General features: G+C 45.7%; 3 protein-coding genes across 4 annotated transcripts; 2 read left to right on the top strand and 1 right to left on the bottom strand.

The window, feature by feature from the left end:
- Window positions 1-369: 369 nt before the first annotated feature.
- On the bottom strand, window positions 370-3,835 carry LOC306824959 (uncharacterized protein). Its single transcript, XM_079345393.1, has 3 exons — window positions 3,280-3,835; window positions 2,838-3,199; window positions 370-2,638 (listed from the first exon to the last, which is right to left on the bottom strand). The coding sequence occupies exons 2-3, from the start codon at window positions 3,028-3,030 to the stop codon at window positions 738-740; spliced, it is 2,094 nt and encodes a 697-aa protein (XP_079201519.1). The 5' UTR covers window positions 3,031-3,199; window positions 3,280-3,835; the 3' UTR covers window positions 370-737.
- A 2,193-nt stretch (window positions 3,836-6,028) lies between these two features.
- iqub (IQ motif and ubiquitin domain containing) lies at window positions 6,029-15,341 on the top strand. Of its 2 annotated transcripts, none has more exons than XM_079345835.1 (14): window positions 6,029-6,435; window positions 6,692-6,750; window positions 7,095-7,197; window positions 7,636-7,770; window positions 8,629-8,796; window positions 9,020-9,195; window positions 11,086-11,241; window positions 11,623-11,833; window positions 11,928-12,103; window positions 12,230-12,400; window positions 13,387-13,563; window positions 13,662-13,910; window positions 13,986-14,171; window positions 15,024-15,341. In XM_079345835.1, exons 1-14 carry the CDS (start codon window positions 6,288-6,290, stop codon window positions 15,210-15,212), a joined length of 2,304 nt encoding a protein of 767 aa, XP_079201961.1. In that variant the 5' UTR covers window positions 6,029-6,287; the 3' UTR covers window positions 15,213-15,341. The 2 variants fall into 2 exon arrangements, with proteins under 2 accessions (XP_079201961.1, XP_079201960.1); XM_079345834.1 differs by having other exon boundaries at window positions 6,030-6,435; window positions 6,692-6,802; window positions 7,096-7,197.
- A 310-nt stretch (window positions 15,342-15,651) lies between these two features.
- On the top strand, window positions 15,652-22,799 carry slc13a1 (solute carrier family 13 member 1). The gene is made up of 15 exons (XM_079345836.1): window positions 15,652-16,103; window positions 16,449-16,577; window positions 16,802-16,938; window positions 17,128-17,294; window positions 18,133-18,172; window positions 18,281-18,362; window positions 18,517-18,674; window positions 18,921-19,040; window positions 20,138-20,236; window positions 20,383-20,484; window positions 21,218-21,309; window positions 21,582-21,676; window positions 22,039-22,200; window positions 22,374-22,511; window positions 22,602-22,799. Exons 1-15 carry the CDS (start codon window positions 15,999-16,001, stop codon window positions 22,743-22,745), a joined length of 1,770 nt encoding a protein of 589 aa, XP_079201962.1. The 5' UTR covers window positions 15,652-15,998; the 3' UTR covers window positions 22,746-22,799.
- The last annotated feature ends 291 nt before the right edge of the window (window positions 22,800-23,090 follow it).

Genomic DNA, 23,090 nt, shown 5'->3' on the forward strand with positions numbered 1-23,090 from the left:
AAATGTACATGTGTGTAGAGGTCTGGTTCATATCAAAATATTGAATTTCAGTAGTTGGGTGTGGAGGTCATCAGGGCATGGATGTGGCTTAACCAAGGAGACTTTGACATGTGGCTACAGGAGCTGGGGATAAACCTACCAGTGTTCCACGGCTGCCCCTGGCTGCATGAACATCCAAGGGTTGTCTCAGAGCTCCATTTTGATAGCAAATCCTGTACTGCAGAGGGAACACATGTAAGGACTATCTTCTGTGTATCTCTTCTCTTGGAAATATTTTTTCACAAACAGAGCAGCTGAAATATTTCATAAAGCACTCTGTGAGCGGGTCAGTAAATAATAAGACCAATTTAAAAAACACAACCAAAGAAATATTGCAAACAAGACTTTATTTTAGATTTGGAACAAAGTTTTTTTTTACATACAAATCAAAACAAATACAACATGTTTGTAAATCATTTTTTAAAAACTGTTTCAGAATGCAGAATTTATTTAATCATGTGACTTTGTCTGCTGAAAACATCAAACTGAAGAAGACGCATTTTGGAGTCTGTTGTGTTTTTTTTTTTATCTGAACATCGTTAAGATGTGTCTGACCTTTTCTGATAGATTCCTACAGGAATTAATTGGCATTACAGACATTTTGAATTTTCCTTCTTTCACAAACAAGCATGTGACGTTTGGAACAATCACGTTGAGAGACCGTTTTTATAAAAATATGAACAACTCAATGGTCTCTCTCATGTGTGAACTGCCAGGTGGCGTTTCAGAAGTACAATTCGTATAAATCTTTTACCACAAACTGAACAGCTAAATGGTTTCTCTTCTAAGTGAACTGCAGAGTGTCGCCTCAGACTTGCATTTAGTGTAAATCTTTTACCACAAACTGAACAGCTAAATGGTTTCTCTTCTGAGTGAACTGCCGAGTGTCGCCTCAAATTTGCATTTAGTGTAAATCTTTTACCACAAACTGAACAGCTAAATGGTTTCTCTTCTGAGTGAACTGCAGAGTGTCGCCTCAGATCTCCATTTTGTGTAAATCTTTGACCACAAACTGAACAGCTAAATGGTTTATCTTCTGAGTGAACTGCATAGTGTTGCCTCAGATTTCCATTTAGTGAAAATCTTTTACCACAAGCTGAACAGCTAAATGGTTTCTCTCCTGAGTGAACTACCATGTGGGACTTCAGATGTCCATTTAGTGGAAATCTTTTACCACAAACTGAACAGCTAAACGGTTTCTCCCCTGAGTGAACTGCCATGTGGTACTTCAGATATCTATTAAGTGCAAATCTTTCGCTACAAACTGAACAGCTAAATGGTTTCTCTCCTGAGTGAACTGTCATGTGGGTCTTCAGATTTTGATTTAGGGTAAATCTTTTACCACAAACTGAACAGCTAAATGGTTTCTCTTCTGAATGAACTGCCATGTGGGACTTCAGATATCTATTTAGTGCAAAACTTTCACTACAAACTGAACAGCTAAATGGTTTCTCTCCTGAGTGAACTGTCATGTGGGTCTTCAGATTTTGATTGAGGGTAAATCTTTTATTACAAACTGAACATTTGAAGGGTTTCTCCCCTGTATGGGTCCTCATGTGCCTCACAAAACCTTTTTGGGAAGAAAAACTGTTTTTACAAACTGAACAGCGAAATGGTTTCTCTCCTGAGTGAACTGCCATATGGTACTTCAAACTTCCATTTAGTGTATATCTTTTACCACAAACTGAACAGCTAAATGGTTTCTCTTCTGAGTGAACTGCCTTGTGGGACTTCAGATTTCCATTTTGTGTAAATCTTTTATCACAAATTGAACACTTGAAGGGTTTCTCTCCTGTATGGGTCCTCATGTGTAGAACAACAGCTGCTTGAGAAGAAAAACCTTTTTTACAAAGTGAACAGCTGATTTTTTTACAATTCAAAAGTTTCACTCCCGTTTGGATTCCTTTTTGTTTTTTTGGTTTCTTTTGTCCGAAGCTTGTAAAACATTCAGAGGAGCTGACTGATATTTTAGCTGTATTACATACCACATTACTCACAGGTACATCTTCGTTTTGCACAGGGTTTAAATCTTCCTGATGATTCCTGGAGCCCTCAAAAGCCCACCGTGTGTCATCTGTCTTTGATTCAGAGAGTGAAGGGTTGTCAGGAGTATCTGCTATGTCTTTGTTTGGCAGAAGTTTTAAACCTTCCTGAGGTTCATCTCTCTCCTCCCAATCACCACTGTCATCAGTATCAGATCCAGAAAAGTCGGAAGTCTTGTCAGGAGTATCTGGCTGTAAATGACTGTCTGGATTAAAGTCTCTGCCTGGTTCTGCTCCTCCACAGTCCTCTCCGTCAGCTTCTGTTTTTATATTCTGTGTGTCTCTGCTCTCTTCACATTGATTTTCATGAAGCTGTGAGATCTGAGGTTTCTCTTCGTCTTCTTCTTCCTTCTTCACGGGGACAAGTTGGAATGTTAACATGCTGATATCAAACTCCTCTGGCCCTTGAAGCTGCTCTCCTTCCTGTCTGCCCCACAGTTCCTTCTCTTCATCTTTAATTTGTGCTGAGTTTGGTGGCTCGCTCTGGTCCAGTCTAGGGCTCAGATCCTGCTGCTCAGGGGAAACCTCGTCTTGACTCACCACCAGCTGCTGCACATCTGTGAAAACAGTGAAATACATAAAGTGCTAAAAACCTGAATTTACTAATCAGATGAAACCACTGATAGCACTACTTTATACAGGGTATGCACGAGATGTCTCAGTGGGCGGAGTCACGAGTGACTGAATCAAAATCAAACAAACAGGTAATGTTCACATTTGACTGGAAATAAAAAAGCATAAAAAACCAAAACAAACCTAATCTGTGGAGGCAGACTCTAGGGTTGAAAGCAGCATCCAGCAGGTGAAGTTGTTGCTTCATTTCCCGTTTTAATCGACGGATTTCCTCCTCATATTCTGCTTTTGTTCCTTCAAACTGCTCCAGAATTTCTTCAGCAGCTGCAGGCAGTCTCTGCTCGGTGAAAGCTCTCAGCAACTCAACTTCAGACATTTTAGAAAAATCGTTTCAACTTCTCTCTTCAAAGCTCCGTTTATATTTCAAACTGACATTGTTGAGCCGTTACCATGGTTACCTTAAACATAGATGTGTAAAAAAAAGCCCCCTTTCCACATAGCAGTCCGGTACGGATCAGTACAGTTTGGTTCGGTTAAGCCTGATCCTGTTTGTTTCCTCAGCCACCCACGTGTAAGCCGTATGCTGTGTATGATAGCTGCTAACTGCTAACAGCTACCCGCTAACTGCTAACCGCTAATAGCTAACTAATAAATTCAACAAAAGGAGAAAAACGCTGGAAGACATCAAGCGGTTCATCCACTTTGTCTCTAGCATGTGGATCTTTATCACAAAACTCAATCCAGCTTTGTCTCAGTGAAGGCTGTGTGCCTCGAGGAGAAATAAACAGACGTGAATGATCACCGTCTGTGGTTTAAACACGGCGAGGTTTGGCTTATTGTTGTCAAACAGGAAGTGACGAATCTTTCAACCAATCAATTCCAAGCAGTGGGACAGTAGGGATCAGTTATTTGGGAAACTTCAGTGTATGAAAACGTTGCAGTGATTCTTGTATTCGTAGCCACTTGCATTGTGTCCGTGTTGGTCATGTACTTTTGTCCTTTTTCTTTTTTTCCTGTCTTGTTGGATGTCCTTGTATTGTCTGCTGTCATTGTTGGGACAATAGACTGTAAAAAATTGGGACAAATAAAGTGAAAGTTGAAGTTCTGGTCCGTTGCACCATCATCATTGCACTACAATCACCTTTCATTCAGTATGTGTCTGGAGATCTGTTCTTTATTTACTTCCTGTTGCTCTTTATTCACCCGTCTGGAGGTGTCCCTTAAGACGACAGCTAGTCATAAACAAGCAAACACCTCATCACTAACAATGTCAGGACTGTCAACAGAGTTAAGTTGCATTAAAAACTATTTATAGATTAATTGTCCATGGATTTACTACCCGAATGCCGTCTAGTGAAGCGCATTGTTTGCTTAACATTGTAAAGACATGAAGATGATATCTGAAAGTAGACAAAGAGCTTTAAATGTTTGTGTCTTTTTAGTTAAGCTCGAATTCAGTGTTTCTTTTAATTCTGCCCTTTTTGTTTTGCATGATTTTGGCCTTTTGGAAAGAAAAAAAAACAGATTTAATCCATGAAAAAGATTTGTCTCTTAATTTTAGTTATTTAAAATTTGACGAGCAGTTTTAAAGTACTTAAAATACCGCAGGTCTTTGTCGCAAGACTACCATTTGAAAGTCTCAGTCTTGTCTTGAAAGCATTTTTACTCGCTTACTCAAGATTACTTCTCAAGATTTTAAATCTAGACCAGTCAAGACCACTGCTGAAAGGCTCTCCGGTTACAGCTGCACCTTTCTGGGGCCTCGGCCCAGAAGCACAAGATAAAGACTTCTCTGTGATATTTATGGTCCAGGTCTTGGTCTTGACTCGGTCTCCATCCTTAAATGTCTTGGTCTTCTCTCGGTCTCGGTGCACTGTGGTCTCGGTTATGCAGATGCGTTCCTTGTCACCAAGCATGGCAGGAAACTGCTTGGAGGCCCTAGGCCACTTAGGAGCCCGACGAACTTTAAACCACAGCAGCAGCTCAGAATGTCCCACTAGGACCCACTAGGGAACAACATTAGCAACGATGGTAGGAAGGGTTAGGGTTAGTTCACCTACAGTCCCTGTGTCAATGTATTTCTTTCCTCATGTGGTCATATTGCATCACATTTAAATCATGATGTATTCTGTTATTTTGTAATATACGGGCAGTCATTTTGAATCACATTCTTCTCCAGATCCCAGATCAGGAGGTCCTGATCTCTTTCGCCCTCCTCGGTCCCAGTGAGGGGATTAAGTGCGTCAGTGTGAATCTGTGTTTCCAGCACAGGAATACCTCCGCTGGATAAATGAGTACCCGTGTGTGACAGGTTTACACCGGGAGGGGGGGGGGCCCCCATGTCCTCTGCCCGCTCCGCTGCAGGACGAGTGATCTCTGCGGATCCAGCAGCAGATTAGTGGAGCTTTACAGGGGCCACCATGTCGCCTTCTCTGGCTCCCAGACATGGAAATAGAAGCATATAGCTCACCATAAACCTTCTGTATACCGACAGTATGTTCATGGTGGTATGCTTCAAAACTACCAGATCAGATTTCATTCCTGCATTGACACAAGGAGCTCTTAACCTGTCCAAATGTAATAAGCAGTGCTTCTGTTTGGAGATGTTCGAGGTAATGGACACTAAACCAGATCCTCAGCAGCACAGTGACAAACCTGCACAACAATCCTCTTTATATAACCCTAACAGAAGTTAAAGATTGTCTGCTTGAAATACCAACTCAATCATTTTACCCATCTCATTCTGTGTAATTAAACAGTTTGAAAGTAGCCTGCACGCTCCTGCAAGATAGCTTAGAGGAAAATGAAGCGAGTAAAATATACTTAATGAGGAGACTTTCTCAGAGCAAGGTCTCAAGCGCTGCTACACAGCAAAATACTTTGTGAATGTTTTAACAAAACAAAAAAGAAAGAAAGAAGAAACCCTGAAATTGATATAAATGCTGGTCGTTCCTCGCTCAAGGCTAAAAACCAAAGGAGAGCGAGCCTTTGAGGTTGTGGCTCCAACATTTTGGAACTGTCCTGTTCCAGAATGAGAGCCTTGACCTCTGTGGACAACCCCCCCCCCCCCCCCCCCCCCCCCCCCCCCAGCTGTATACAAATCTGTTCAGACTTAGTTTGACCTGTCTGTATTTAATTTCATGTGACTGTTTGTATTATCTGTTTTTTTAATTTCATTGTGACCTCACTTGTTCACTTTGTGACGTCTCCTCTGGATAGGTGCTCTATAAATAAACTTTACTTACTTACACGGATATTTTAGTGGCCATTAAAGAGCCTACATAAATAAATATAACATCAATAAATACATATAAACAAAGAAATCCAGAAGAGAAGGGGACAAAACGGAGTTACGTTTATGGTTGCTATAGTAACGTGTACACTCTGGCGTTGCCCGGTAACCAATCTCGCGTCAGGGAAGACAGCGTTAGCTGTGCTTTGCTAACTGAAAGTCTCCTTTAAAAATAAAGGAGATAAACACGGATTAAAAGAGACGTTTTGACGGGAAGTGGAGGAAACGATTCTGTTCGTACGGACATGAGCTTCCGGTGGATTTCCGGCACAGTTTGTTAAGTGTACGTGAGGAAAGCTAACGAGTCAGCTGAGCGTTAGCCAGGGGCAGCTAGCGCTGACATGTCGGAGCAAAGAGGAAACACAGAGCAGGAGGCGAACACGGCTTCAAACACACAACCAGACGGAGGTACATCTGAACAGCCTCCAGAGGGAGACAGAGATCCGGGCCATGATGGAGAGGAGCTGAACGCTGCCCGACAGCACACAGGTGAGTCCAGGTTAACCTCCTCAGGTGAGTCCAGTTTAACCTCCTCAGGTGAGTCCAGGTTGACCTCCTCAGGTGAGTCCAGGTTTACCTCCTCAGGTGTCAGACATTTTATTATCAGAACTGAAACTATTTCCGCTTTCATTTCTGCCTTATTTGTTTAAATAAATCATTTTTATTTATCCTCATATGGGTCGTTACCTTTGATTATTATTGAACACTGAGACATAAGTGATGTCTTCCCGATCTGAACTGACAGATGCAGGTGTGCCGGATGCTGCGGACGATGCTGAACATCAGACTGACCTGCATGAAGACGATGAGCAGCTTCAGAGCGAAGCACAACAAGCTGAGCTGTCGCGAGAAACTGGTAAAAAAAAAACAAAAAAAAGTTTGAAGTTCAAGTGTGAGTCAGAAAACGTGATTATGTTTGGATATTTAAATACAGTATATAGAAAATATCAACGATTGTGTGTATTCATGGAATAAATACTGCTGGTTAAATAAGTAATTCAATCTTTGTTGAAATCCATCAAACGCTTCAAATATTTCTATATAACCCAAGACGTCAAGTGTTAGACCGACAATATTAAATCCTGTGGTGATTATCAGATGTATCCGTGTGTTTACATGGTTATAATCTGACCTTGCTGGACCCTCCAGGTGTGCTGGAAGAAGCTGAAACTCAGGCCGACCTGCCTGATGATGCCGAGCAGCTCAGAGAGTGTCCGACAAAAGGCAACGTTGGAAACTCCACAGCTACAGGTAGAGCCATGTGTAGAAAACACAGTACAACTACAGTACGGAGAGAGAGGAGGGACAAACAGTACAGGGCAGCACACAGCCGTAATGATCAATACACACACTCACAGATTCAACTGAGTTCAGTCATATCTATATTAGCATCGTGTTAAATATGAAGGCAAAAGCCAAACCAAATGCAGATCATGATCTTGTATGGTTGAACTGATTAAAGCCGGTGAAGAGCAGGCTGTGAAGTATCTGTGACGTGCTGTTTCTAGGTTACCTGAATAACACGACAGCAGGATCAATATCTTATTAAAGGTTTATGAGCAGCGACAAAGACATGACACCAACCAGAGCCAATAACTCCGAGGCAACGCAGCGACTCTGCTGGAGAGAAGAGTCCAAACTTATAGAGAGATTTCAGAGGGGGACAAACACGTCTCTGTGTGCTTCCAGTCAAGGTGGTGCTGGTGCCAGGGGGTCACGTGATGACCGTGGCGTTCGCCATCGGGCTCAGCATCGAGGAGCTGAAGCGTCATCTCGCCTCAGAGCTCAGAGTTCCTGCTGAGGTGCTGCACATCTCTCTGGATGGTACGTTGACCTCCCCAGCAGTTTCCTTTTTTTACATGACAGGTGGAAGTTTAGGAGGAGGTGAGGTTTGTTTGCATCGTGCATCGCTTTACTTTCTTTTTACGTCATGTCCTCTTAGAAGACCCCCCCCCCCCCCCCCCGCCCCCCCCCCCAGGTTTGAATAATTGTTTCTGTCTTTTGAGGCTCTGAAAGCTGCAGATAAAAGACGAAGAGATTTTGAATAAAAGATCAGATACTGACCTGTGAAAAATAAATGAGGTGACACCTGTGAGCTCGTTCAGGCCGACGACTGGAGCTGCAGTGATTTCACACATCATCACCTGACACCTCTTTTCTAATTAGCGGTCAGATTCCAGAGCTTTCTCTCCCTGTCTCTGCTCTTTCACTGCACGCTCTGACCCGCAGCAGCACCGTCTCTCTCTCTCTGTCTCTCTCTCTCTCTCTCTCTCTCTCTCAGCTCCTCCTCCACCCCAGCATGCAGCTGCAGGCTCCGACTGTCGTCTTTAAGACGTAACATAACACAAGCTATGTTCAAACTATGGCCTTCAACCCTGTTTCCACCAAGCGGTCCGGTTCGGTTTGGTCCGGTACACATTTACTGCCGTCTCCACTTTCAAAAGTTTTGAATTTTACCAAAATATTAGATCCGTACCCTCCAGTCTTTTTTTTTTAATATCTGTATCTATGTAAACATGACAAATCAGGCTTTCTAAAGATATATAATACACCAATCAACATTATTACAGGGGCGAAATAATTGACCGAAATAACGTTTTTGAGGAGTTCAGGAGAATCTCACAGACGTTGTTAAACGTAATGAAGTGAACTGTTGAATGGGAGCCTTCTGTTCTCTCACAGGCAGAGAGGTGGAGGAGCAGCAGAGCCTGATGGAGCTCGGGGTCCGCCCTCACGGCTCCACCCGGATGGAGATGAGCTCGGCGGATCCGAACACACACCCGCTTCGCCCCGTTCGAGCGCGGCAGCACGACACCACGCAGGACGTCATCACAGTCCGAGTACAAACAGGTCCAAACACCACCACCTCACTTCTCTAGTTTTAAGACGTGCGTCTGCGTTGTTTGGGTACTTTTATATCTTCATGAACAAACGTTAAGCAGATCACAGCTGGGCCTGAGCGCCATGTTTTATAAATAATCTGGCTGTTAGTGATTTATTAAATCCCATCCTGAGCTCTTAAGGATGCTGAGACGTCACTGAAACACCAGTCACAGGACTCTCTCACTTGCAGGTCAGAGCGCGTTTGAGGAGGTGGTGGTGGAGATCGAGCGTCCCCGTCAGCAGAAGCCCTTCCTGGGGGGCTACAAACACCGGCTGACGGGGGCCGAGTACCACCACGCCGCCGTCCAGACACGGCCCAAGAGGCGGCCTGACCGAGGAGTGCTCGTCTTCAGCCGTGACACACAGGTACCGAAATATCACACAAGAGCATCAGCGTCTGTCTCCATTCTACAGAACACACACACACACACACACAGCAGGTCTGTGTGTGTGTGTGTGTGTGTGTGTGTGTGTGCGTGGTGCATTTAAAGGTCATCCATTACTGCAGAGCAGCATTTTTACTCAGCCGTCACACAGAAACACGACTCCATGTGCAAATTAAACAATGTAATTACAGCCAGAAAAAAAGATGCAAATGAGCTCGTTGGAGCAGAAGACAGAAGACAAACGGTCACAGTCACGCCTCTCTGCTGAGCGCCGCCGTTAATTACCTGATTTCTGACAGTCTCGTGCAATTCTTTGAACAAATAAGGAAGATTATTGACAACGTGTGCGCACAGTTTTATAGTTCAGAAATAAATCTTTTACATCATCATCGTCGCTTTTAACCCTTCGACTCCACCTGAAGGATCCTGATTTAAATCCAATCAACGGTTACCCTCTTAAAACTTTCTTAAAGTCCAACAGTGATGAAGTTCGTCCTGCTTTGATTCAGAGAGGTGTGTGTGTGTGTGTGTGTGTGTGTGTGTGTGTGTGTGTTAGCTCATCGATGGGGAAAGTGTATCAGTATGTGGATGATTCATCTTCATCCTTTTGCAAACAGCTCCTTCTGCCTTTGGATTACACCTGACCCGCATGACGTGAACATACACAGTGACGTATGTGCAGACGCTCAGTGCTGCACTAATGAGGCGTGTGTGTGTGTGTGTGTGTGTGTGTGTGTTGTCACAGTGATGAGCTGACCTGTTGCCCCTCTCTACAGTTTGTTTACACATCGCAGCACAGCATCGTGTCGGCCTCATGATCCGCGTCGTCTCTCTCTATTCCAAGCTGCTTTTCTCTTTTATTAAACATCTTCTCTCTCGTCTTCCTTTTACATGTTTGATTTTCCAGGAATCAGGTCGGGTTGTTCAAGTCACTTTTTCAAAAATGAATAAAAGCAGCTGAAATGGCACTAAAGTATTTTATTTTCGGGATCGTTACTTCAGTTATCTGTGAAGACGAGATGACCTTTGACCCCGGTCTTGAGCTTTAAAAGGTCATCTCTCAACAAACAAAACCCAGGCTGCAGGACCAGCTCGTAGGCAGATGACACATGGTGGAGGGGGGGCGGCGGTGTGCAGACGGAGCACTGAGGGAAGGCCACTTAAAGACAGCATCAAACTGTTTCTTCTGTTATTGTTTAGTGAGAGAAGTGAAAGAACTCTGCAGACACTTTGAAAAGCACAGGTGCACAGCTCCTCTGTTCTGGATCGTTTTCTCTCAGGAATGATCTCTTGGATTCACAGGTGACTCCTCTCCTGACGCAGCCTGTGAGCTTTGATTTGATTGTTTCAGCTCCAGAGGTTGATGTCTCCTTTCCTTTAGTACTGGAGCGTCTGATAAAGCTGCTCTTATATGACGAATGCATCTGCTACACGCGTGTAGCATCTTGTTGCACACACACAAAATGTTTCAGACATGTTTTAAAGGTCAGCAATAATTAAATCTCTCTCTGACACTACACAGGTTTCCCTCTCCATTATTTATTTGAGCAGTGGCATCAATCTGTGTCTGCAGCCGCCCGCCTCCTCCTCCTGCTCTGAGCCTTGAGCCTGTGACCTGGGCTCCAGCCTGCAGGGGTTCTCTGCTTCTCTGCATCACACAGCTCATCCAGAGCAGCACTGAGGCCAGACTGAATAATGTTGTTAGCTCGTCTATCTGTCGTCGGGCGCGAGGACCATTTGCAAATGAAATGTGATACAGCTCCTGGGGTCACTTTATTCTCCGCAGGAGGCATCGACCCGGGGAACTGAAGTTGAATGTATTATTCTGTGCTTTAAAAGAATCTCACTCTGTGTGTTTCTTCTCCGTCAGACGGTGCAGACGAGGTCTCAGGTCCAGCAGTGTGCGGTCCACGTCTCCACCCAGATGACCGGGATCGGCTGCTACGTCTCCTGTGTGAGCGACACGCTGGTCGCCCCGGGCAACTACATCACCGCCGATGCGTATCACGACAGGAGGCTGAACGCTGTAGGTGAACGCCGAGTGTGTTGTGTGAATATGAGTATAAAGAAATGTGTCGGGATAATGTCGCTACGACAGGAAAGGTCAGCGGGGTCATGAGTTAGTGTGTTTGTGCGTCTGGAATTTTTTACGCACTTTTCTACATTTCAGTTAAATTCTCTGAAATGTCCCACCTGAGGCGTGAAGTCTCTTTCTATGCCGACTTAATAGATGAAAGTTTGTTCAAAGGTTTTCAGTCATCATCAACAAATCCAGCCTGCGTGGTGGTGCAGCCTCAACATACCATAGTGATGCACTGAAAACATTTAAAGTCAATAAAAATAAAACATCTCCTGTTTGTCTTTCTGCTGCGGTGACATGCGTCCCTCCTCTCTCGTCTCCTTCCAGGTAATCCGTCTGCAGTCGTTTGCTCGGCGCTGGCTGGCCCAGCAGGAAGTGAGCCGGCTGAAGAGCGACCGCAGCCGGCGGCTGGCCTGGCTGGAGCTGCAGGAGACGAGGAGGAAGGAGGAGAAGGAGGAGCAGCTGAGAGACCGCCGCCACCGCTGGATGAACCCGCAGAGGAGGGAGGACTTTAACCTGCTGTTCCACGCTTTAGAGAGTAAGCCGTGCACGGGGAGGTCTCACTCGGAGCTAAATCTGTGTGCTGAAGCTGGAGAGTCAAATTGTTGGTGTCTGTGCGTACGTTTTGTCAGAGTGGAGGTGCGAGGAGGAGCAGCAGATCAACTCCAGCCTGAGAGGAGCCGAGAGGAAGGCAGCTCTCTGCTCGCTGCTGGAGCAGGAGACTCAGCTCATCGGCGCCATCGGACGCCATCGCATCGCCGCACAGATCAGCAACTACGACAAAACAGTCAGGAGCTTCCTGGAGAAGGTGAGAAGGTGTTTCAGACCAGACCTGAAAAGTCCCATGTTGGATGTACATCATGTGGGTTTTTGATATAGGACTGAGAGTATGTGTGTGTGTGTGTGTGTGTGTGTGTGTGTGTGTGCGTTACAGTCTGCAGCTCCTCATCAGTGGAGAGCAGCAGACGGTCGACTGATCGAGATGGACACACAGCACACCATCCGAGCCAGAGAGCTGAAAGAACTTTACAACAGCAGCAACGAGAGCGTCGTCAACCAGGAGGAGAGACTCCACGTCCTCATGACCCTCAAACACACCGTGAAGGTGCAGCACACACACACACACACACACACACACACACACACACACACTTCTGTCCTGTCTGCAAGCTCACACTTTAATATTAATGATGCACAACCTGTTTGTCTGTGTGTGTGCTTCAATGCATTCAACAATTTATTCTCAATATAGAAAGCTATTCTGAACAGTACTTATTGAGATGTTCTTTTCATTTTGCACAGCGATGGACATTTCTGCAAATGTGCCGGGTTATTTTCCTCTACAGTCCTTTAAGTGGCTCAAGTGTTCGTTCTACCTTTTGCACTGTGTTATGTGTTGTACGAGAAGCATGCTTTCCCCTCGCTGTCTTTCTGCACTGTTTTCGCAGGGCACCAGAGTTAATAAAACAGGAAGTATTTAAAGGACTCCTCTTCCATGAAAGCTCTGTAGGCGTGCACGGAGAAAAGCCCAGAATGAGAAGTCTGAGGAAAGCCGATGGAAGGGAAACAAAGGCAGCTTGTAAAATAACAAACACTAAAAAAATACTTTAAAAAAGGTGCAGCAGGAATGACTCCCCCCCCCCCCGTTCTGTCAGGAGGTCGCTGCAGCTAGATGAACTTTAGAAGAAGCTAAGAAGAGAAACAAAAGGTTTGACTGAGCAAGAAGCCAAGTCAGAGTAAATACTGAACGTGTTTTTAGAGTCAGTGAGAGCTGAAGTGTGACAAAGAGCAGGTGATGCTGCTGTTTGGAAGGTGAATCATATGCACGTAGTCCACATGCTGCCAGTTCTCAAACAGCACTTCAAAATCTCCCTTCTGCAAAAATCCATGATTGAATGAATGTCGCTCATGTTGTCAGTGTGACGCTAACTTCTGCAGGAAACATGTCAATCCTGCAGCTCTGTAGAAGAGAGTGCACAAACTATACGTAAACAAATCAAGGACAGAATTTAAACAGATATGATTCCACATCGTCTCATAACGACAGCATACTGTTCCTGTTGTTCTTGTTGTTTCTTTCCTATTGGACAGGAGAACCAGTGTCAGCTGACCCGGGACATCGTGGATTTGATTGACAGGGAGGTGGATCTGATGATTCGGGGGATAAAGGCAGCCAGCCTGGAGGGACTGAGGAAGAGGACCTCCACTCTGTTCCTCCAGTACATCAAAACGCCGGCGTTTAACCCCGAGGCTGCCAGGCTGCTGAAGGTAAACAAAGAGCCCCGCTGCTCTGATGTCACATTGTACACGCCGTGACCTCCCACAGATGGGTTAATTATATCCACATGATCTGAAATAAACCCAAGGTTCCCCAGAATCCCTCGCAGCTGAAGAACAACATGTTTGTCTGCCGCGGCTGCAAACGCTACCTGCAATCTGCCGACTTCAACCCAGCCGCCAACGCCCGTCACTGCGGCCGCTGCAGAGACTGCGTCGGACTGGAAAACATAGGCGGACCCCGCACTGACTTATCGTGCTACAGGAACATCCTGCAGAGGCTGAGAGACGACGAGAAGCAGATCAACCCGGAGGCCAAGATTCCCTTCCTGCTGCAGGTGAGCGAACCACAGACGAGCGCTCCTGTTTCCTGTCTGCTTCGATACATCAACGACACGTGTTTCTTCTGTCAGGCGGAGGACTTGAAGTACCTGTTGGAGGTGATCTGGGCGTCCCGCTCCGCCCTCCACGGCAGCAGCGACCTCTTCAGCCTTTTGTTTGTCCGCTGGGAGCGCGACAGAGACTGGAGCCCCTGGAACTGCATCCTGCTGTCCAAAGAAGAGACGTCGGCTCACCTGGAGGTGGAAGACGTCCACAAGGTGTGTAAACGTTCACACGCCTGGGAATGAATGACGAGCTGCAGCTGTTCACACGTCTTTGCATTCCTGCCTGCTGATTAGAAATGTAACCGTCTCCTTATCTTAAAGGCTGACTGAGCGTCAAACAAACGATGGAACATGCACTGACCTCACCACACACATGTACATGAATATTGCACCGTATGAAAATAAATATTGCACATGAAACAAGAGTATATTTCTGCAACATGCGACATTTTGATCTGTGCAATATCTTCTTTATGTTTCTGCTATAGTTTTACATTTCATACAGTGCAAATATTTATGTTATAAATGTACATAATGCTGCTACCTGTAAATAACTCCTACCATTAATTAGAGTTTAATATTCTTCTTCTGTTGTTTTTCTGTTTAGCTGTGTGCACTTTAAGGTGAAGCCAAATAATTTAATTGTACATTTGTATGATGAAAATAAATGCATTCTAGTCTATTCTACTGAGCAGGTCGAACTATATTTACATCTCGACTTATAACTCAACGTGCTGCCTTCACACACCGGCTCACCACAACTTCTCGTGGACAGTTTACTGCCAGGAAAGTTCTGGAAGGAGTTGGGTTGTCTGTGTAAACACGTGCAGCTCGCCTTGAGAAGTTCAGTCTGTGTGAAAAAAGTTTCTGTGGGATTTACTGATGAACCAGCACACAGGCTTTAGGTGGATTTTTACGTTGAAGTCTTCCACAGTAAAGCGCTTCACAGCACTTTGTTTTGCTGTTCTCTTACATTATCTGGTCAAACAGTGAACACACAGTGTGTGTATGTGTGTGTGTGTGTGTGTGTGTGTGTGTGTGTGTGTGTGTGTGTGTGAATCTCAGGCGTACGAGTCGACGTTCATCCGCAGGATCCAGCACAAGCACACGCTGGCTCGTCGCCACTTCAGCCAGATCCCCGTCATGACTGAGTACCTGGACCCTCAGCCTGCAGCCGCCCTGGGAAACCAGCTTGTCTCCATGCCGATCACCATGGCGACAGGCAAGCACACCACCGACAACACACCTGCTTGAGCTCGTTAAGAAAGCCCCCTTTGTTTCCTTTCCTCTGTCAACGTTTCCTCGCTCCCTCATTTTGTCCCCGACCTTTAAAAAGATTTTGTCTGAAATCAAAAATAAAGTTCATGACTCGTGTGGAAACAATCCAGCGTCGCTTCTTTCTGCATATTTTATTCTGCTTATCCCGAGGTCGAGTAAAGGTGGCAGCAACGTTTTCCAGCTGGACTGAATGTTTACTCAATACTCTGAGTAAAACGCTCATTTATTGCTCGTGTGAACTGAACTCACTGACCTCTGACTGACACACCTTTTCCTGCAGATTTGTCTGAATTGAAAGATGAGACTTGAAGTTTTCATCTCTTTGCAAATAAAAAAAAATCATAATGGTTATTTTAGCCTAGCTTAGCACAAAGACGAGGAGGCGACAACTTCAAACATCTCATCAAGCGAGAAAAGAAAGAAAACCTCGAAACTGAACCACTCAAACTTTTTTTCCTCCTCGTCCACAGATGTGTGTGTACATCGAAGGTGTACCATAAATGAGAGGTTGTGTCACATTGTTGTCCCACTTGTGTTTAAAGATAACCTGCAATGAGTAACTAAGTTTGGTATCTTGCTCGAGAAAACTCCCGCAGATACGAACGCACAACCTGCAATTGTGTTTGATTGGAGTCTCCAAAGGTCGACCTGCTGAAGCGTCGTGGTAATAATCAGCCGCTTTTAAGTCCTCCTGCCGACAAGCACAGCATTACAGCGAGAGCCCTCCGAAGAGACGAGCCGGAGTCAGAGACCACGAGAGAAATGCTGCAGAGGTTGAGCAGGAGGTTGTGGTATTATCGCAGCGTCGCCGTGATTGTGCTGACGCCGCTGCTGCTGCTTCCTCTTCCTCTTGTCATCGGTGCAAAGGTGAGTTTTCTCTAAATACCAGACGAGTGCTGCGAGGACAAGAACGATTAGAGTTCAGAGCTGAAATAACTCCTGGAACAGATTGCTGTGCCTTTATTTAGGCTTCTTCTGCATCTACTTTGTGGTTTTCTTGGGGGGGTTTTCCAGCTTTGTTTCAGGAAACAAACACACATATTGTACCTGAGTTAAAGCAGGGCCAGATTTCCCCTTAAATTGTGCTGCAAACTTAGAAAATCTGCCTCACAAATAGTGTAATGTTATGAACTGCTCACTGCTGCCTGAGATGTCCTGGTATGCTAGCTCTGTAAATGGAAGATGATCCCGCAGTGCGTTCTGTCCCTGCAGGAGGCTGAATGTGGCTTCGTGTTGCTGCTGATGGCGACGTACTGGGTGACGGAGGCGATTCCTCTGTCCATGACCGCCATGCTCCCCGCTGCCCTCTTCCCCACGTTTGGCATCATGAAGTCTTCAGATGTGAGTCACCAGAGGCTGAAACTGAAGCAATGTACAAGTTTTGCAATGACAGTAGAAAACTTCCCTCAGGGGGCCTCATCTGACAAAACCAAAGTTTGTTAATGAAAGTCGACAAAGAAAATGATGAGGAATGATCCGTTTATAGGAGAGATAAAAGAAACAGAAACCACAAGTTTAGATCTGCGGCCAAAAGTCGAGGTTGTGTAAATCTGTCTCTCCTGCAGGTGGCAAAGGAGTACTTTAAAGACTTCCACCTCTTGCTGGTGGGCGTGACCTGCCTCGCCACGTCCATTGAGAAGTGGGGACTCCATCGGAGAATCGCCTTGAGGCTCGTCCTCATGGTGGGAGTTAACCCTGCGTGGTGAGCCACACCCTTCTCTCCTTTAAAGAAACATCACCTCAACATGTCCAACACTAGAAGACAATCAACGTTTTTCCATTCGGGAGACCTTCAGCCGTTTTTTTCATTCCTCTGTATTTGCTTCATTTTGATTGGTGCATTGACAGTGTTGAGTTGCTTTTTGAGATGGCAGTGTGTCGCCCTCTCCAGGCTGATGTTGGGCTTCATGTGCGGCTGTGCGTTCCTCTCCATGTGGGTCCAGAACACCTCGGCCGTTACCATGGTGATGCCCATCGTGGAGGCTGTTCTCCAGCAGATCCTGAAGGCCAACGAAGGAGGAGGCGCTGGCGAAGTCAACCCCAATCTGCAACTCGATGGTACCTTAATTCTTAAAGACCCCAACAAACTTTCCCGAAAAGAAGGTTTAAAGAAGATAATGGAAATTATTCCACGACCGCCATCTAACCTCTGTACTTTTCTGGTATTGACTGAAATGTGTCTGTACAACCAAATAGTGTTGAAAGCAAGACTTAACACTTGACCTATTTGGTTTCTTCACATAAAATGTATTTATAAGGGCTTAATAATGAAGTATTTCAGCCCTGCTCAGAACAGTTTCTGAGCTGTTTCTGTGTCTGTAGCTTTAAATATGTAAATGAGCTGTGTCTGACCACGCCCCCTCTCTGGAAGGGCTCGGGTGTACTCGCTGCTTTCTGGCTCCATGTCCTATTGTTTACGGTGAGAAGGCAGACTCAGAGGGCAGAACAAACACCTAGCTGTGGGAGTGTCACCCACCTGGGGGAGGGGCTACTGCCCTTTGTGATGTCATGAAGGGAACATCTCCAAACGGCCTGTTTGAGCACACATTTTCTGAAAAGTGGAGCAGGGAGAAGACGGAGAGGATGGACTTTTCTCATCATTGGGGGGTTTGGAGACAGACTACAGACACATGTTAGAATAAGAAAGTTGAGTGGATTTTGCATTATATGTGACGTCTAAAGGAAAACAATGATAAAGGGGATTTATCAACAGGACTTCAAAGTCACACAGGCTCTGAGGAGTGAAAAAAAGTGTCTAATTATCACACTGGGGGTGAAGCATCATAGGCGCTCATTGAGGTAATTTTCCACCATTTCCAGTTAATTGCCATGAAATGACTTCACAGCAGCACATCGAGAAGAGAGAGAAGTCAACCCAGGTCTGTTTTTCTTGCAGAAACCGTCTGCCATGTTGAAAAGATAGAGGACGATGTGAGGTAAGTGAAGCTAATGTCCATCAATGCTCAGTGATTACTTCAGTCTTATTACGTTCCCTTCACTCTCCCGTGGCATCGTGGGGGATTAACGACATCTGTACGTCTCAGTGACCAGAAGCATCCAGATGTTCCTGATGAGAAGTCGACTTGTGTTCGGATACAGACGGTGTGTCAGCCTGTTACAGCTCAGGTACAGAAACACTGAATTCATTCCTCCCTGTACAATCATTTATTATTATCATTACAACTGCGGTTGCTGCTAAGACCAACGACTTCTGTGTTTGCTCCTTCTTCCTCTCCGTTGCTTTAGCTGTATTTTTTTTCCCCTTGGTTTCGTCTTGCAGGTTGCCACGAGTCCGCCTGTGGCTCCCAGCCGGAGGAAACGTGACCTGATGATTTGTAAAGCCATGTGCATCAGCGTGGCCTACTCCTCCAACATCGGAGGCATCAGCACGCTGCCCGGCACCTCGCCTAACCTCATCTTCTCTGAGTACCTCAACCAGTGAGTGCTGTGCCCCACATGCTGGGCGTGTGGGCCTGAACCGCAGGAAAAGGAGACCGCACATTTAAAGGAAAGGGGAAAAGTCAAACATAGGGGAGAGACAAAACAGAGAATCCTGTAAAGGCTATGAGGCGAGATGAAAACTAAATAGAAAATAACTCAATCTGTGAGGAGGTTGGTATTTGTCAGTCCTAAAACTGGATGCATTTAAAAAAAATCTGTTTCAAACCTTGTCTTTGAATCCAGGATGTACCCAAACTGTAACTGTGTAAACTTTGGGAACTGGCTCCTGATGTGTCTGCCCATCAGTGTGATTATGCTGCTGCTCACATGGATTTGGCTGTGCTGGCTCTTCATTGGCTCAGAGTGAGTGTCAACACACCTATTTGTTGTTTTTTGTACCAGGCTGTTTATTTATGCTTTTTTGCCTGTTGTGTGTTTGTGACTTCGGGTGTTCCTGCAGCCAGCCTCAAGCGGACATTCGACAAACTGCAGGATTTTACTCTTCTGCAATGGCTTTCTTTTTCAAGACCGGAGGTTGCCACTTGGTTTTAAGGAATATCACTCATTTAAAGATCGAGTCAGTAGTTTGTTTCCTTCAACACCCGAACCCTTCCTCTCAATGGGCTTAATAATGAAGTATTTCAGCCCTGCTCAGAACAGGCTGTTTCTGTGTCTGTAGCTTTAAATATGTAAATGAGCTGTGTCTGACCACGCCCCCTCTCTGGAAGGGCTCGGGTGTACTCACTGCTTTCTGGCTCCATGTCCTATTGTTTACGGTGAGAAGGCAGACTCAGAGGGCAGAACAAACACCTAGCTGTGGGCGTGTCACCCACCTGGGGGAGGGGCTACTGCCCTTTGTGATGTCATGAAGGGAACATCTGCAAACGGCCTGTTTGAGCACACATTTTCTGATAAGTGGAGCAGGCAGCAGACGGAGAGGATGGACTTTTGTCATCATTGGGGGGTTTGTAGACAGACTAGAGACACATGTTAGAGGAACATGGAGAAGAGGATTTTGCAGAATGTGTGACCCTTTAAAGAAATCAGACTGGTTGAAAAATAAAAGAAGTTTGGGTTGTGATTTTTCATAAAGACGGTCGTGGTGGGTGCTGAATGAGAGCAGTCAAGAAGCACGGACTTAAAGATTAATCTCTGAATCTTGAAAGAGTAAAACCACTTTCAAAATCACTGACTACATGAGAACTCCAGGTTTGACAAATGTTGGATGTACTCTCAGAACTCTATGCTTTAATGCTAACACAACCTGCATACGATCCGCGTCCATCATGCTAATGTTAGCATTAGCTGTGTAATGATGTCAGAAAAGGTCAATGATGAGCGCTGAAGACCACCACACAGTTTACTTTTTACCCAATCACAGTCAATTATGTATATCAATGTGAGCGTCTCTCTGTCTGCTATCAATCATGTAATTAGTGTTAACACACACTCGCACACAGCTTCAGGTTCCTGTGGCGATGTGGAGGAGGGAAGAGCGAGAGGGGCGGAGCAGCCCGGAGAGTGATAGAAGAAGAGTACAGGTCGCTGGGCGCCATGAGGTGATCTCTCTCTCTCTCTCTCACCTTTAGGTTTATTTATTCATGTACATTTTATTTATAAATCCATCAATGTGTGCAGGAGTTTTGTCCTCTCAGAGCTTCCATACACACCTGATCATTCTCTCACATTGACTCACTCTGTCCAGTCCGCAGGAGATCTTCACTGGTTCAGTTTTCCTGCTGATGGTTTTGTTGTGGTTGACCAGATCGCCTGGTTTCATGCCGGGCTGGGCTTCTCTCTTCCCTCAGTGAGTCACTTCACTTTTTATTCCTCTGTTATTTATTTGCACACAGAACTCCACAGAGCGTGCCGAAGAGTGCAAGAGGCCGCGGTCTCTCCACAGAACACCAGATAGGATTCATCTGCAGCTGAAGATACCAAAATAAAATTCTGTTTGACGAAAGATGGATCAACAAAAACTCCCAAAACAAATGCAACGGCTGAAACGCTGCAGAACAAACAAACGACATCATAGGGGATTGTTGTGGTAGCCTGCTTTGTGTGTCATGTGGATATCGAGGAAACAGGGGGGAGAAGTCAGAAAGTATCTGAATGTAGGGAGACATTTTCGGTTTGGATCGTTAAAATTGATTGTTTGCTAAAAGAGTACACGAGCTGCTCGCTTACAAAACGCCTCCTCCTTAATTAAACTGTCCTCCTGGTCGACACTCCCTCCTGTCAATCAAAGACGTCTGATCCAACATTCACAACAGGCTACGAAGTCTCTCACTAGACTCTTCTCCTCTGTCGCCCCCTGGTGGTGGAGCGAACTTCCTAACTCCATTCGATCTGCAGAGCCTCTTTGCACCTTTAGGAAAGAGCTAAAGACCCAGCTCTTTATGAACACCTGCGACCTTGACGATCACCGTGATGTTCAGGATGGTTGTGATGCTGATTGGAGCTCTCAAGAACGACTCAACCTGTATTTTCCTGTCTTTACAAAAATAAATAATCTTTTTTTTTGTCCTCATTTCTTGCAGTCACTCCGGCTACATCACCGACGCCACTGTCGCACTGCTGCTGGGTCTCCTCTTCTTCATCGTACCTGCCGGCGGACCCTCGCAGAAATATGGTAAATACACAAAATATAACAATTCAGCTGGGATCGTTATGAGTCATTTTACTGTAAAGATCACCACACAAGGTGTGTAATGTCACAAAGTGCGTTCACTTGAGTTCCTTATTTTGTAATTTTCCACTTCATATTCAATCAATTCAGAGGAAAATACAGTTCTTTCTAATCCTCTTTCTTTGTGTCTGAATGCATGTTGATGAGTGTTAGCTGTGCTGAGAGAGTCTGTGGGTAAAGATATGAGCAGGGTGTTTTCTAATCTCTCCATCCAGAAACAATGGTGTCCTGGAAAGAGTTCCAGGCGTCCATGCCCTGGAAAGTCGCCCTGCTGGTCGGTGGAGGCTTCGCACTCGCTGAAGGCACAGAGGTGAAAACACGATCTCACCTCCGGGGGGGGGGGGGGGCTTAGTGACTCGCTCTCCTGGAGCCGTCCGTCATCCAACACTTCTCCTGTGTTTATGTCTCGTCACAGAGAGGACAAGATACAACCTGAAAATGTCACGTTGAATACCGAACAAAACGATCAACTTAACAAAATGAACAGGCATTATGCAGAAACATTCTACTCTCACACCTCCCATTCATCAGACAGACCATGAACAGAGATTACTATATGCATGAATGAAGCAGATTCACTACTTTAAAACCAGCAGGGACATTTAAAAGAAGTTTGAAATCCTGCTGAATAATAATTCAGTGGTCTTTATGTGTGTGTGTGTGTGTGTGCAGGTATCAGGCCTGTCTGGGTGGGTTGCCGAGCTGCTGACACCTTTGGGTGACCTGCCAGTCCTCGCCACCATCACCGTCGCCTGCATCATCGTCACCACGGTGACGGAGGTGGCCAGTAATGCCGCCACCATCACCATCTTCCTCCCCATCCTCTCTCCTTTGGTGAGTCTCTTCTTCACCGCCGTCTCATCCAGAATTCAGTCTGCAGCAGCTCCACCTCTTTGCCTTTTTTCTCCACTGATCCAAAGCGTATTGTAGACAGCATTTCCAAAATGGCGACCGCCATCGTTGGGCTTCGTAGTGGCTCTGCGTGTTCATTGTTTCTTTTTCTCTAGGCTGAGGCCATCCACGTTAACCCTCTGTACGTCCTGATCCCCGCCACCCTCTGCACGTCTTTCTCCTTCCTGATGCCGGTGTCCAACCCGCCCAACGCCGTCGTGTTCGCCTACGGACACATCGACATCCTGGACATGGTGAGTCCGCACGCTGAACACGATCCACACGCCGACTGAAGGCACAAAAATTTGAACCGCATCTTTAAAAAGGTGCGTTTGCTGCTGCAGGTGAAGGCGGGGCTCGGCGTCAACGTGATTGGCGTCCTCGCCACCCTGTTGGCCGTGTCGACGTGGGGAGTTCCATTATTCTCTCTGGATACCTACCCTGAATGGGCGCCAGTCCGCCCAGGGCTCAACTCCACCGTGCCGTGACAATTAGACGTCGCCGTGCCTCACACCTCACGGGACTCTTCAGAGGAAGTCTCAGGACAAAGACAGCGTATTTATTCTTCTTCAGGTCTTTTAAAGCTCCCTCTCCACTGGAGCCTCCGTATGGTTTCTCTGTACGTTTTTTATTCTAGGTTTTTTTTTTTTACAAACTTTGCCATGACTTTATTTTCGTATCTTGTTTTAGTTTTAACTGGGGTTTCACACACACACACACACACACACACACACACACACACACACACACACACACACACACACACACACACACACACACACACACACACACACACACACACACACACACACACACACACACACACACAGGCT

This window comes from Symphodus melops (assembly GCF_947650265.1).
Source record: "Symphodus melops genome assembly, chromosome: 6".
NCBI lineage: Eukaryota > Metazoa > Chordata > Actinopteri > Labriformes > Labridae > Symphodus > Symphodus melops.

Coding starts and splice junctions, on each gene's coding strand:
- LOC306824959 (XM_079345393.1), bottom strand. CDS start 3,030: ATGTCTGAAGTTGAGTTGCTGAGAGCTTTCACCGAGCAGAGACTGCCT. Junction 2,639..2,837: donor AGTCTGCCTCCACAGATTAG/GTTTGTTTTGGT, acceptor CTGTTTTCACAG/ATGTGCAGCAGCTGGTGGTG.
- iqub (XM_079345834.1), top strand. CDS start 6,288: ATGTCGGAGCAAAGAGGAAACACAGAGCAGGAGGCGAACACGGCTTCA. Junction 6,436..6,691: donor CGCTGCCCGACAGCACACAG/GTGAGTCCAGGT, acceptor CTGAACTGACAG/ATGCAGGTGTGCCGGATGCT. Junction 13,911..13,985: donor AGATTCCCTTCCTGCTGCAG/GTGAGCGAACCA, acceptor TTCTTCTGTCAG/GCGGAGGACTTGAAGTACCT.
- slc13a1 (XM_079345836.1), top strand. CDS start 15,999: ATGCTGCAGAGGTTGAGCAGGAGGTTGTGGTATTATCGCAGCGTCGCC. Junction 18,363..18,516: donor GTCAGCCTGTTACAGCTCAG/GTACAGAAACAC, acceptor TTCGTCTTGCAG/GTTGCCACGAGTCCGCCTGT. Junction 19,041..20,137: donor TGGCTCTTCATTGGCTCAGA/GTGAGTGTCAAC, acceptor ACTCGCACACAG/CTTCAGGTTCCTGTGGCGAT.